This window comes from Lonchura striata, chromosome 21, assembly GCF_050655825.1.
Source record: "Lonchura striata isolate lonStrDom1 chromosome 21, ASM5065582v1, whole genome shotgun sequence".
Lineage (NCBI taxonomy): Eukaryota > Metazoa > Chordata > Aves > Passeriformes > Estrildidae > Lonchura > Lonchura striata.
In genome coordinates this window covers 846,832-859,595 of record NC_140723.1, presented here as the reverse complement: position 1 = coordinate 859,595, position 12,764 = coordinate 846,832, and the positions used below count along the sequence as shown (strand labels likewise).

The 12,764-nt window shown below is 55.3% G+C and overlaps 1 protein-coding gene across 3 annotated transcripts in view; it reads left to right on the top strand.

Moving 5' to 3' along the window:
- Nucleotides 1-12,764, top strand: part of SAMD11 (sterile alpha motif domain containing 11) — a 79,298-nt gene that overhangs the window by 33,958 nt on the left and 32,576 nt on the right. For all 3 annotated transcript variants that reach the window (XM_085558649.1, XM_085558648.1, XM_021537770.4), the window contains exon 6: nucleotides 4,734-4,858. In XM_085558649.1, coding sequence (XP_085414775.1) covers nucleotides 4,734-4,858 — 125 coding nt within the window. The remainder of the gene's footprint in view (nucleotides 1-4,733; nucleotides 4,859-12,764) is intronic.

Sequence of the window (12,764 nt, the reverse complement as noted above, 5' to 3'; positions counted from 1 at the left end):
AGAATTCCTCCCGGGGTGATTCCTGCCTCATGCTGAGGGAAGTTATTCCTCAGAATTCCCTCTCCTAGGGTGACTCCTGCCTCTGCGGGGCTGGACCGTGGCTCATCCCTCACTCCTTTGGTGCCCTGTCTGTGTGGGGGGCACTCAGAGCTTGTGAATTGGGGTTTTTTTAGGGTTTTTTAAAAATTTGTTAGGAAGCGTTGTGTTCTAGTAAGGAAGAAGCTGAGGGGATTCATCAGTTCTCGGGAATAAACATGATTTTATTCCCAGAGCACTGGATTTGGCATGGTCGGGGTTGGGATGGGGGATCTGTTCCTGCACAGCAGAGTCACAGCTCACACGTATTTTCCACTCTGAGCTGCCACCATTAACTGGGAGCACCAGGGGCTGATGTTCTGACAGGTCCTGTGCAGGAGGTCAGGGCAGGGAGATAGAGCAGTCCCCTCTGGGGCTTGAAAATCAATGAGTCTGTGATTAAATGGCCCACGGAGGCTGGACACTGCAGGTTGAGGGAAAAGCAATGATATTGGTGGTGGTTGATGTGGGGGCTGCAGCAGGAATTGCTCTTGCAGCTCTTCCAGGTCCTTGTACAACCTCCAGATTCAACAAATACAGGGTTTTTTTTCCAGGGCCTGGACTGGAGTGCTGATTTTTCTTTAGAAATCAGTTATTGGGTCTTTTTTTAAAATGCTAACTAGAAAATCTGGGCACCCTTGAGTGCCCAGGACCAGCCCTGCCTTCCCACGGTTGTGCTGTCACATCAGGTCGTTCCTCGGGGCTGTAATGATGCAGCAGCATTTATGGACTAACCCTTTAATGGCTTCCATAAAAAGCTCATTATTCCCTCCCCATGCCTGCCTGATTTGCATGCCTGGGTTTGGGCAGCCCTGAGGCACACACACCCCTCTGCAAATCCTGGCTCCCTCAGGCTGGAGAAGCCCTCCAGGGTCACCAGATCCAGCCCTAACCCTGCCCAGGCCAGCAGTGCCCGTGTCCCAGGGCTCCTGGGGCACTCCAGCACTGCCCAGGGCTTATTCCCCTGTTTTGGGTGGGAAATGTCCCTGATGTCCCACCTGAGCCTCCCCTGGTGCTGTTTCCTCCAGCAGCCGGTGGCTCTGGCTGGGACACTGCTCCTGACAGCAGAAACTTGGTTTTTTGTGCTGCTGAGACCAGCAGAGGAAAAACCCTTTGTGATTCTGCAGCTCCTGGGGATTTTCTCATCTCCTCGCAGCTTCCCTGCCACTCCTGGAGCCCCAGCCGGGTCAGGGGGGATCACTGCAGAGGGAACATCTCAGCCTGGCACCTGAGCCAGGTGAAGCATCCTGGAACCAGCCCCCCTGCCCTGGCCAGGTCACTGCCCTCGAGGCCTCTCCCCTGCAGGTCTGACATCCCTCCCTTTGCATATTGGATTTTTCCTTTCTTTATTGGAGGGAGGGGCAGAGGGTCGGGACAGTTTTATGGCTGCTGTATTGATCAGTAAAATTTAATATAATCCCTGCACTTACTGGGTAATCGTTAAGGGGATGGAGAGCCGGTGAAATGTGTTTTAAAAGAAATGTTTTTCCATTTTATTTCCTTCCCATTTTACTTTCTGAGTCTCTCTTTCCTCCCAGTCTGCTACTTTGCATTCTTTCAGAGATTTTTGACTGTGTTCTCCCAGCTTTCCTCTGGTTTGAGTATTAGGAAAAGTTACCCAGTAAAGGAGCTCTGTAAAATAGGCTTGATTGTTCCAATAGTGATAGTTGTAGTTTTAGTAGCAGTACCCTGTATGCTTCAGTGTGTGCAAAAAATAACGAGTAAGGCAGTATCTAATATTTTAGTTGTTCATCAGAAGGGAGGAGATGTTGGGGAAGATGAAATGGGAAAGCCTTGTAACTATGATTGCCTGGCAAAAGATTTGGAAAATGCAGAAACTATAAGCGGGATTGAGATAAGAACAGGCTTTGAGATACCAAACTTGGTCACTAAACAGCTGGAAAACAAGAGTACAGCCAGCTGTAGGCAATCCCCCTTTGATTAAACAGTGCCCTTACCTACAGACAGGTCCCAGGGTCAGGTGGAATGTTCTGTCTCTTCCCCCAAAAGAGGGAAGCTGCAGCCAGGGAAGCCAGGAAAGGCAGCCCCTGGTGGGAATTATTTCCATCCTGCCCAAACTGTTCTCCTTGCCCCTCTGCATCATTGCTGCAGTCTGAGCAGAGCCTGCGGGCGCCTGCTGCTCTGCAGAGCCTGACACTGATTTATATTTTGGTTAATTGTCTCCAGCCATTAGTCTGCCCGTCCCTCTCCTCCTCGGAGATGCACTCGCTGCTAATGGCTGGAATGAAACACGTTTGGAAGGTGCTGCTGCTCCAGTCTGGCTCTGCACGGGAGCTGCCACCCCCCTGCCCTGGCCCTGGGGGTGGCGTGTGCCCCTCGGGGGCACCTGGCAGCCCCTCTGTGCCCACCCAGGGGCCAAAGGGGCCTGGGGGCTGCCCGCTCCTCTCGTCCCCTCCTGAAGTTCCTGCATCCCCGTGTGTGGCTCAGCAGGGGCTGGGATGGAGAGTGGGGACTGGATCCTGCCTGACTCGTGAGTAAACTGAGGCAGCCTCGGAGCCTGGAGTGTGCCCGTGCCTCCCTGAGCGTGGGTTTGCTGGTGCACCTTTGCACACCACCATGGTTTTTATCTTAAACCCGTGGAAAATCTCCTGAAGGCAGGAGATTTTGGGGAGGGAGGGCAGCACTGCTGGTGTGGGGATGATTCCTTCTCCTGGGTTCTGTTTTTGCTGGATCTCTCCCGGTGTTCTGCCCTCTCTGGCTTTTGAGGGGCTGCTCCAGAGAGGGTTGCATTTTCCTGGTGGATAAACCAATCCCTCCCAGTAGCTGCACGTGTTGACACACCAGCGCTGCTCCGGGCTCGATTGGGATTCGAGGCACTGTGCAAATGCAAAGATGTAATTATCCCATTTTTCTCTTCCCACTCCCTGCTCTCCTGGCTCCTCTCCTCCGCCCTTTCCGGGCCTTGTGCTGATGGCAGCGTTTATCTGCATTTGTCCTCTGTCCCTGACAGCCACTTATTGATTGGCATGATTAAAAAGAACTGATAATCACTTCACATTAATCCCATAAATGACTTAAGACACCAAAATATTTGCATAATGCATCTTAAAGGTGGCAGCTAAAAGAGGATAAGACCCAAAACTGCTTGGCACAGGAGAAATGGGCTTCCCACTCACCTGTGGGCTCGCTTAAGTAATGAGCCTCGTGCTTGCATAAGGAGCACTCTGAAGTGCTTTGGGGGAGATGCATGGGTGCTCAGAGGATTTGGGATCCCAGCATCCCTTCTCCTGCTGATCCCCCTGAGGGATGGGGAATGGCGGGGCTGTTTGTGCCTGCAGCCTCCTCCCGTGGAAATCTGCAGCCAGACGCCCGCTGAAAGTCCCTAAAGACTTTCTGTCCTGAACTGATCTGATTAGCAGCGAGCTAGACACGGATTAGCCCCGGGGATGGGCTGGGCTGGGAGCACCGGGATCGGCCGGGGCAGCAGCACCGGGGGGATTGGGGGGGTATTTAAGGCAGATCAGGGCTGGGTAATTCTGCAGATAATGCACCCTCCGGGCTGCCCTGCCGGGCCCAGGTGAGGACACCCCTGGGTGGGAGCTGGCACGGGAGGGAGCTGTGGCTGGGCAGGGAGGGCAGCAGTCCTGATTTGTGTCGTTTCTGCCAAGTGTCTCTGCCTCTCCTGGCTGCCGTGTCCCCTTCAGAGGGAGGGCAGGAAGAAAAGTTGTCCCGTGTAGCTGAGCCCCTGGTGCTGGGAGGATGGGGAGCTCAGCATCTCCTGCAAACAAACAAACAAACAAAAGGGAGATGCTCCAGCACCACCAGCTCCTGCCATGGTTCCACCTTGCTCTTCCTCCTCACTCTTTGTAGATCAGGAATATTTTGCAGCTGGACAGTGGCTCGCCAGCAAAATCATTCACCACTGAGCTGCAGTATCTGCTACAGTGAATTGGTTGTGTTCTTCCTCTCCAGAGAAGGAAAAAAATCAGAAAAATGGGACTAAACCAGCCTAGTTAGCAGCAGTGTGATGCAAGGAGAACGGGCACAATATTGCTGAATTGCTCTAACACAGTCTCTTTTCCCAGAAGGAAGAGCATTGTTTCAGGATCTGTTGGAGGGGGAGTTGAAAGTGGGTTTTGTAAATAAATAAATCTGTCCCCTCAGCTCTGCTGTCCGGGCTCGTGGTGGGTTTCTCTCTGAGGAGAAGAACTATTATTCAATCAAATCAAGCAGCCTTTTGTCCCAGCACTGATGGAATGGAAAAACTTCGGTTTTTAAGAATAGAAGGGTGGCAGCTGATAGAAAACTATCAGTTATTTCAGTTCAAGTTTCCTATTCATTCTGCAGCAGATCTGCCAATTCCTCCGCTTTCAGTTTTTCCATCCTAGATGTGAGTCCTGGCCCACGCAAGTTCTATCTGGCAGGGCTGGGATCAGGAGCTCTGGCAGCTGCAGGGTCCTTGCTGGGAAATGAGAGGGGAGCTCGGGAAGGGCTTTGCACTCCCCAAAATCGAGGCGAGGTTTCGGAGGCACCCGTGGGAGGGAGGGAAGGGGAAAAAGGGGGAGCTCTCCTGCAATCCAGCACTGCTGGAGTGCACAAAAGCCTCTCCCAGATGGGCTCACACGTGGGGAAAAAAAAATCAATTCTGGGGGGCAGATGGGATTTCCCTAACGCGGGGTTTTTGTGCTCTGCCGCAGCCGCGACAGCGACCTCTCCACCATCATCTCCAACCTGCACCAGAGCCGCCAGCTCGTGATGCCAGAGAGCCAGAGCCGCTGTGAGTTCAAGAGGAACCCCCTGGACGTGGGGCTGGCAGCAGCAGGTGAGGGCTGGGCCACCTCCCGCTGCCCTGGGCTTGTGTTCTGCCTGCCCTGCCTTTCCCTCCTCTCCCTTTCGCCCCCGGTCTGTTCCTTTGCCTGTTGGATTTTTCAGTCTTGCAGCCCTGTGGCTGAAGATGAGCGAGGGAAGGGTTCCACGGTGGTGTGGAGCCTGTGGAGGTGCCAGCCTTGTGCTCTCAGATCCGGTGTCTGTGTCAAGGGAGCTTGTGGCAGCACGGCACCGAAACGTCCCCAGGGCTGGTGGCAGGTGAAGCAGAAAGGCCTCGCAGAGAGCGTGATTTGATTTCTAATTTCATTAAGCTGAGCTTCCCCACGCTGCTGCTGGGCTGCCAGCTCCTCTGGGAGCAGGATTGTTGGGGTTTCTGGGGCTGCCTGGCAGTTTTTGGGTTGTTCCCCTGGGTGTGGAACCAGAAATGCTCCTGTGGGATCCTGGATGTCGGGGGGGTGTGGGGAAGGATGCTCTGGTGGCAAACGTGCAGAAGTCAGCCTGTGAGAATAAATAAACCAAGATCTGCTCGTTGACTGCAGGGTCCTTCAATTAGAAAGAAAAGCTGAGGAAAAACTGGGGTTTCTGTCAGTTTTTGTTCTGAGTGACCCCTGCCCTTCCAAATCAGAGCTGGAGCTGTGTGTTAATTGAGGCCTTTTCAGAAAATCTGTCTGGTTGTGGAGTTGTTAATGTATTTTGTCAGTCATTCTGTGGAGTGTGTGAGTGAACCCCAAATCCAGAGGGAACCCCACACACCTGACACCCTTTGGGAATGTCTTTGGGAATGGGGGGGTGAAAACTTAAATCACATCTTCAGTCCCAGATGTGCCCAGGAGGGATTTGTGGTGTCTGTAAATCAGCCATGGCAGCTCCCAGACTTTGCTTTCACAGCTGAATCTCCAATCTCATCATTAACAATTTCCCAAAGCCCCTTTCCCTGCACAGCTCCAAAAGCCAAACTGGCCATAAATCCATTTTTCCCCATGACCCTGCTGGAGTCTGTGTGTCTCGGCTGACCCTGCGTGTCAGAATGGGTTTCAGAATTGTTTTGCTTTGCAGAGAAACTGCTGGGCTTGATCAGCATTGCTGGAATGCTCTGAGACCTGCGGCATTCCAGAAATGCAGAGGCTTCTTCTCCTTCCCACCAGGAGAAAAGATGAGGTGTAGGAGTTCTGATTCCTGTTTCTTAATTGGTCTTTGAGGTGCTCTGGTTTGTTTCTTAAATCAGGAACTGTAAGAAATGGCCTCAAGTTGTGCCAGGGGAGGTTTGGGTTCAGTATTAGGAACAATTTCCTGGGGAAAAGCTTTGGAAGAGGCTGCCCAGGGCAGTGGTGGGGTCACCACCCCTGGAGGTGCTGAGGTCACCTGGGGATGTGGCACCTGGGGACGTGGCTTGGCGGTGCTGGGTTCGTGCTTGGGCTGGGTGATCCTGGAGGTCTTTTCCAACCTTACTGATCATGAAATACTCGGGAGTGAAAAAGAAGAGGCTGAGGCGCGCAGGAGGCCACCAAGGCAGTGCCAGGCACGGCAGGTCTGGGGGGTTTGGAGGGGTCAGATGGGCAGAGGGGGTGTCTGAGGGGACCAGGGGCTTGGTCACCTCTGCCCAGGGCCAGGTCCACTCTGGGCTTTGGGGCTGGGCACTGCCAGGGCTGCTTTTGCTGCGAGGGGAGCTGGGAAATCAGGAATTGTTGCAGAATTTTCAGCAGTGGTGCTGGCTCCCTCAGAAGGACTGGTTGCTGTTGAAACCATTTTGTTCCAACAAGAAGGGGAGAGGAGCTTTGCCCCCGGCTGTCTGCCCTGTGGAACAGCTCTGTGTTTTGGGTTATGAGAATCTCCCCCTCCTAAAGGCAGCTGGAGATAAACAATGCTGAATAAATGATGCATCGGGTTCAGAAAGTTCTCCAGCACTCCTGCCTGGCAGCTGCAGGGGCTCTCCCAGGCTGCTGGGATCTGCTCTCAAGTGTCCTGGCACTGGTTTTTGGGTGGGGTTTGGCCCCAGGGAGGGCAGGAGGAGCTCTCTGGAGATCCCTGTGCTCCCCACGGAGCTCAGAGTGCTGCTGGAGCAGGGCTCAGCTGTGCCTGCTCCTCCCTGCCCGAGCCTCAGCAGAGCACTGGGAACAAGGACGGCACAAATGGCAGAGATCCGCTTGTTGCCAGCCCGTGGGGGCAGCAAAAAGGCTGAAGCTGGCAGGGCTGGCTGGTTTGTGATTAATTCTGCAAGGGAATTCCTTCACTTGTTGTTACAATCAGGATTAGAGGCAGTGCTGTAGTTCCAAACAGCATGGGCTGGGAAATCAGCAATATCACTGGGTCTTGAATGGTCTTTGAAATGCAGAAAGGGGCTGAAACGGATGGAAAAGAATTGTGTGTGCTTCTGGGGCTTTTCTGACTTCAGCAAGGTGGGAAAGGGCTCAGGCCGGAGCTGCCTGGGGCTGGGGGTGAGGCTGGGCAGGAGGAGGGGTGAGGCAGCCCTTGGCACTGCCAGCCTGCACAGGGGCAGGGAGAGCCCCTGGAAAAGCAGCTCGGGTGGTTCCCAAAGCCCCCAGAGCAGCTTCTCTGCAAACCACGGCTGCTCTCCCCTGGGCTGACCCTCGGAGGCTTCCCTGCTGCCCCTCCTGCCCGGCTGGTGCTGCAGTGGGGAGTGCTCTCCTTGGTGCTAATGGAGCTGCAGCTGGGCTGGAAGGGAAGGAGGAGAGGAAAAGGATGTGGAAGGGAAGGAGGAGAGCAAAAGGGTGTAGAATGGGCTCTGTGCTTCCTCAGAGGGTCTCGGAGAGTGCCTCCCCCGTGCTGGTGTGCTTTGCACGCCGCTCTAGGGCCTGAACCAGCTTTTTGCACCAGAGTCCTGGTCCCGAGGCTCTAATTCATTCCTGTCCTGCAAAAAAATCCTGTTAACTTCTCTTTCTCTCCTCAAACACCCTCTGTTCTGCAGTGCCACATTTCATGGGTTTCCAGTTGCAGTAGGACTAATTGCATGGATAGAAGTGGAGGATTCGGGCTCCCTCCTGCTAGAGGAAGGTGGGTAGCTCTTCCCTCTCTTCCTTCTGCCCCTCAGGGACTTGGTGTGGTGGCTGGAGATGGTCTCAGAGGGCACAGAGTGGGCACAGAGCCCCAGGTCCTGCCCCAAGCAGGGAGAAACTCCCTGTGGTTCTGCATCAAACATCTGGGGCTGAGGCTGCCCTGGCTGTGCTGTGGGGAGCAGCAGCAGGGCAGCTTTCCCGTGGGGCAGAGCTCCCAGAGAGGCTTTTCAGGGGTTTTTTTGGTCAGTGTGGTGGGAATGACAAACCCTGAGAGCCTTGCCCAGCAGGAGCAGGGATGACTGGTGCAGCTGCATCTTCACCTGCAGCGATTCCTGTGGGAATGCCATGTGCTGGGGACAGTGTGACACCTGTGTGTTCCTCAGGAGCCCTGATTTTTGGGGGCTGGGGACAGTGTGACACCCGCGTGCCCATCAGGAGCCCTGATTTTTGGGGGCTGGGGACAGTGTGGCAGCTGCTTTTTGGGGGCTGTGTGTTCCTGGTGCTTTCGCAGCCCTGCAGGAGCAGAATTCACCCACGTGTCTCCCAAACATCACGGAGCTGAGCTGGCTCTGTGAGAGGATTTGTTCTGCGCTCACCCTCTTGCCCCATCTTCCCACGTGGTGCCCTGTTGACTAAGCAAGGCAGAAGGAGGGATTTGGGAGCTGTGAAAAGATGGAAATGCCAGAATTTGGGGTTTTGTGACTTCCAGTGTGGCTGCACAGACCCAGCGCTGGGTTCTGTGTCCCTGCCCTGGCCATGGAGCCTTGCAGTGACCTCGTTTGCCTTTGCACTGAGACCCAGAGCTTTCATGTGCTAAGGAGGAGTTAATGTTGGTCTGAAAAGGAGCTGGGATCAGGGATGTTGCTGCTAATGGTTAGAGACAGCATCCCAGCACAGGCTGCTCTGGGGGCGCGGGATAATGAGCTGGGCTGCAGACATGTTTTCATTTAACTAAGCCAAACAACGGGGGAAAAAAGCAGCAGCCTTTATTGGACTGCTGCCTTAAATTGAGCAGAAAATCAGCACCAAATGGGCATCCAGGAGCTGGGAGGCCAGGCCCTGTTGTTGACGTGTTTTCCCGTGCAGGACAATTGTTTACCTTGGCAACGTGAGGGTCGAGGCTGTGTCCCTGCTCTGCGTCCCCTGGCCTTGGAGCTGGAGCACTGTCCCCTCTCTGGGCTCTGTTTCAGGTTGTTTTTCCAGCTCCTGAGGCCTTGCAGGAGCGGGATGCAACCACAGCCTTTGGTAACACAGGCAGAGGTCTTGGGAAGCGAGGGGAAAGTGGGAAAAGCCAACGCAGAGCTGTTTCCTTTGGCTGTGGCAGCACAGGTCAGTGCAGGGATTTTGCCGGTGTGAGTGCTCAGGTTTTATTCCTGGCTTGGCCACTGCTGGAGAAGGAGCTGAGGCAGTTCAGGGCCCCCTTGCTGGAGCTCAGCAAAGGTTGGAAAAGACCTCTGAGACCATCGAGGCCAGCCTGGGCAGGGCTCAGCGTCTCTGCTGACTCCTGGTGGTGCTTGGCCTCTACAGAGCAGATGAAGGAGCTGGGTGGGGATCTGCCAGGGTTAGATTGTGCACCTGTCACTGTGGGCACTGTCCTGCTGCTGCCCTGTGCCCAGGTAGAGCTCGTGGTTCCACAGTGCCCAGGGAGCGAGCAGCGCTTTGTGCCAGGCACGAGCAGACGTGGGAAGAGCTATTTAAGGATGGGCACAGGAAGGATTTCATTAATGATTTGCTGTGAGCAAGAAGAGGCTCAGCTGCCCGTTTCATTCATTTTTCAGCTCTGCACAGTCTTTTTGTTCCCAATTCCTTTTCTTGCCTTTGCTTCTTTCCCCTTCCATGCTTTTCTCCCTCCTCCTCGCATGTCTTTCTTCTCAGACCCTTTTTCCCCCCACTTCCTTTTCCATTCTTAATCTCCATCTCACACACACACACAGACACATCCTTCTTCCTTTCCATCCCTCCTCCTCCTGGGTTCCTTGTCCTGGTCCCTGCCCTCCCTTCCCCAGCTCCCTCCCTCTCCCAGCTCCTGGGGAAGAAGACAATTTGAAGGTTTTCCGCTCTGCTCTCAGCTGAGAGGCTCCTTCCCTCAAGCCAATCAATGGGAGCCTTTCAGCCCCACTGGGGCTTGGCAAACATGAGATCAATAAGTTATTAGCACCATTCTGTCAGCTGTAATGTGGAGATTGATCGGGGCCGGGGCTCCTGCTTGCTGCCTGGCACTTCCCCAGCCTGATAAAGATGACAGATTAAGGGAATAAGAAAAAGGAATTAAGGAGTCTGGCTGTCAAAGCTGTCACGGGCTGGAGGAGCAGCGTTTTTTTCAGGGGCTGAATGAGTGCAATTGGACATTTAAATGGTGCTAAGGGGGTCCAGCACCACCAGCAGCTCTGGGGATCGCCGGCCCCGGCCTTGCCTGTGCTGAGGAAACGCTCTGGAAGGAGCAGCCAGGAGCTGGAGCAGCTCTGCTGGCTCCTGAGGCCACCCCAGCACTCACCCCTGAGCCTGCAGGGGCACAGGAACGCTGTCCTGCCTCCCTGGTGACAGGGGACATCCCCGGGGCCATGGGGCCAGAGGAGCTCTGCCCCAGAGGTTTGTGCTCACAGAAGCCCAGAGTGCTGGAGGGGAATTCAATCCCACCCGGTGCCTCCCCTGCCATGGCAGGAAGCCCTTGCTCTGCCCCAGGCTGCTCCAAGCCCTGCCCAGCCTGGCCCTGGGGAATTCATCATCTGTCTGTGGCCAGGTCTGATTTATCAGACTTCCCCTCTGCTGTGGTACCTGCTCCTTTCCAGGCAGGAAGATGAGCCTCCAAAAGGCCTGGACTTGCAGCCCACTCTCCCAGCTGCGTTCTTTAAATCTTTTCTAAAAGAAAGTTGAGATTCGCAAGTTTGTGATTGCTAAAAAGCCTCTCTGCAGCATATAAAATTAATTCAGATCTCTCTCTTAAGTGCAGTATACCCTTTCCATGAGCGTTTTTCATACTATGAATATTTACCACCTTTCTGTGGCTTTGGTGCACGCTGTAAAAATGAATTTTATAAGAACCTGGGAGCCAGGAGGATGTTGGAGCACCTTCCCTGATAAACAGCTTCGTTCCAGGCAGGCAGCAGGATGGCTCCAGCAGCACCTGCACCTCCCTCCGTTCTGCTCCTCGGCACCTGAAACGTTGGACATCCCCTTCAGGTGCTTTGCTGCGGCTGGGGAGATGCAGTGAGGGGGTGGGAGGTGGCAGGATCCTGGGGATGGTGGGAGGAGAGGCAGATGGTCCCGTGGAGCTGAGGAAGGGGGTCCAGGCTGCTTCCCGTGCCCAGGGCAGGCTGCTTGGTGTGGTATCCCCTGGGAATCCTGCTCAGCCCCCTCCTTCCTGTGAGCTGTGCTGAGCTGGCGCTTGGGGAGGCTCGGGGAGCCCGGGCCAGCCTTTGGGGTGCTGCTGGACCTGCACTGAGGCCAAGTGCTGGTCCTCCCTGCAGCCCTCCTGTGCACAGCCAGGTGAGCCAAAGGCCTCCAAAAGGGAGCCAGGAGGAGAAGCCCCCTGGGGCACCCGGCAGTGCCTCCTCCTTGCTTTGCAGAGAGCCGTGCCCGTGTCCCATCCCTCCCTCCCCTGAATTCCCTGCTTTCCTCGCTGTGTCCTGGAGTCTCTGGGGCAGGGAGCTGGAGGGATGTGCTGAGGGAGGGTTCCCAGAGAGCCTGGCTGTGCTGGGGCAGTCCTGGGCCAGCAGTGCCCTCCTGCCCTGCTGCCAGGCTGCTCCTGCTGGATCTCAGTGGCATCCCCAGGGAGACAAAGGTCTCCACGAGGAGATAACCCATAACTGAGGCTGGGGCTGCTCCTGCCGTGTCCCAGCACCATTAACCAACCTGCTGGCAGGGGACTGCTGCCTTTATTTGTAGCTGGCTTGGATTCCCTGTGCAGACCCAGCAGTATTCCCTGCCCCGGGAGCTGCCCTGCTCTGGTTTTGTTCCAGGACCCCAAACCCCAGAAGCTGACTGCTTCCCTGCCCCCAGCTTCCCCAGTCGTTTTTCTGTCCCATTCTTGTTGCCCCCAGTTAAACCACGGCCCGTTCTTCCCATGACCTTGTGCTTCCCCTGCCTTTGTTCCCTGGATTCCTGCTGGCCAGAATGGATGGACAGATCCCCCTCTCCCTCTGCCAGCTTTTGTTGGGAGCAGCTCCGGGGCTGCTGAGCTGGGGCAGCTCCTCACAAATGCCCGTGGCTGGGACAGGGAGTCCCCAGGGTGTCCCCAGAGCTGTGCTGGACACAGGGACAGCAGGAGTGGCTGGGATGGAGCTCTGGGCTGGGCTGAGCAGAGCAGCTCCTGGGAGCTGTCCCTGCCAGAGGAGCACGGGGAGAGGCTGCCAGGGCATCCCAGACAGGCCAGTGGGGATTGTCCTCTTCAGGGCTGGAGTTAAGAGCCAGGGAGGATGTTTTTCCTTCTCTTAAAATAATGAGAAGGGAGATGGGAGAGGGGCTCTGGTCTCGTTGGATGCTGGCTGGCCCAGCCTGGGTGGTTTCCCGTGGAAGTTGGCTCCATTCTGTGTTTACTCAGGACTTCGTGGTCCAAGAAGCTTTCAGAGCAGCCCCAGTGCTGTGATGGGGAGCGTGGGATAGGTCTCGATGCTTCCCATTGTGCTGGAGCAGGAGCACAGTGCAGAGGAGTTTGGTGCAGTCCCTGGGCCGAAACTGAGACCCTTTGTAGCCCCTTCAGCAAAAGCCCCACTGATTTCCCTTCTCCAGGTGTCCCCCCTTGAGTGTCCTTGGGCAGATTCCCCGTGGAGAGTGGGATAAAGCCCCTGTGTCTTGGGGGAAGCCTGGGGATAGGTTTTCTAATCTCCCCAGACTTAGGCTCCCAAGCCCTCTGCTGAAAGCTGATCAGGAGGCTTGGGGCTCTTAGAT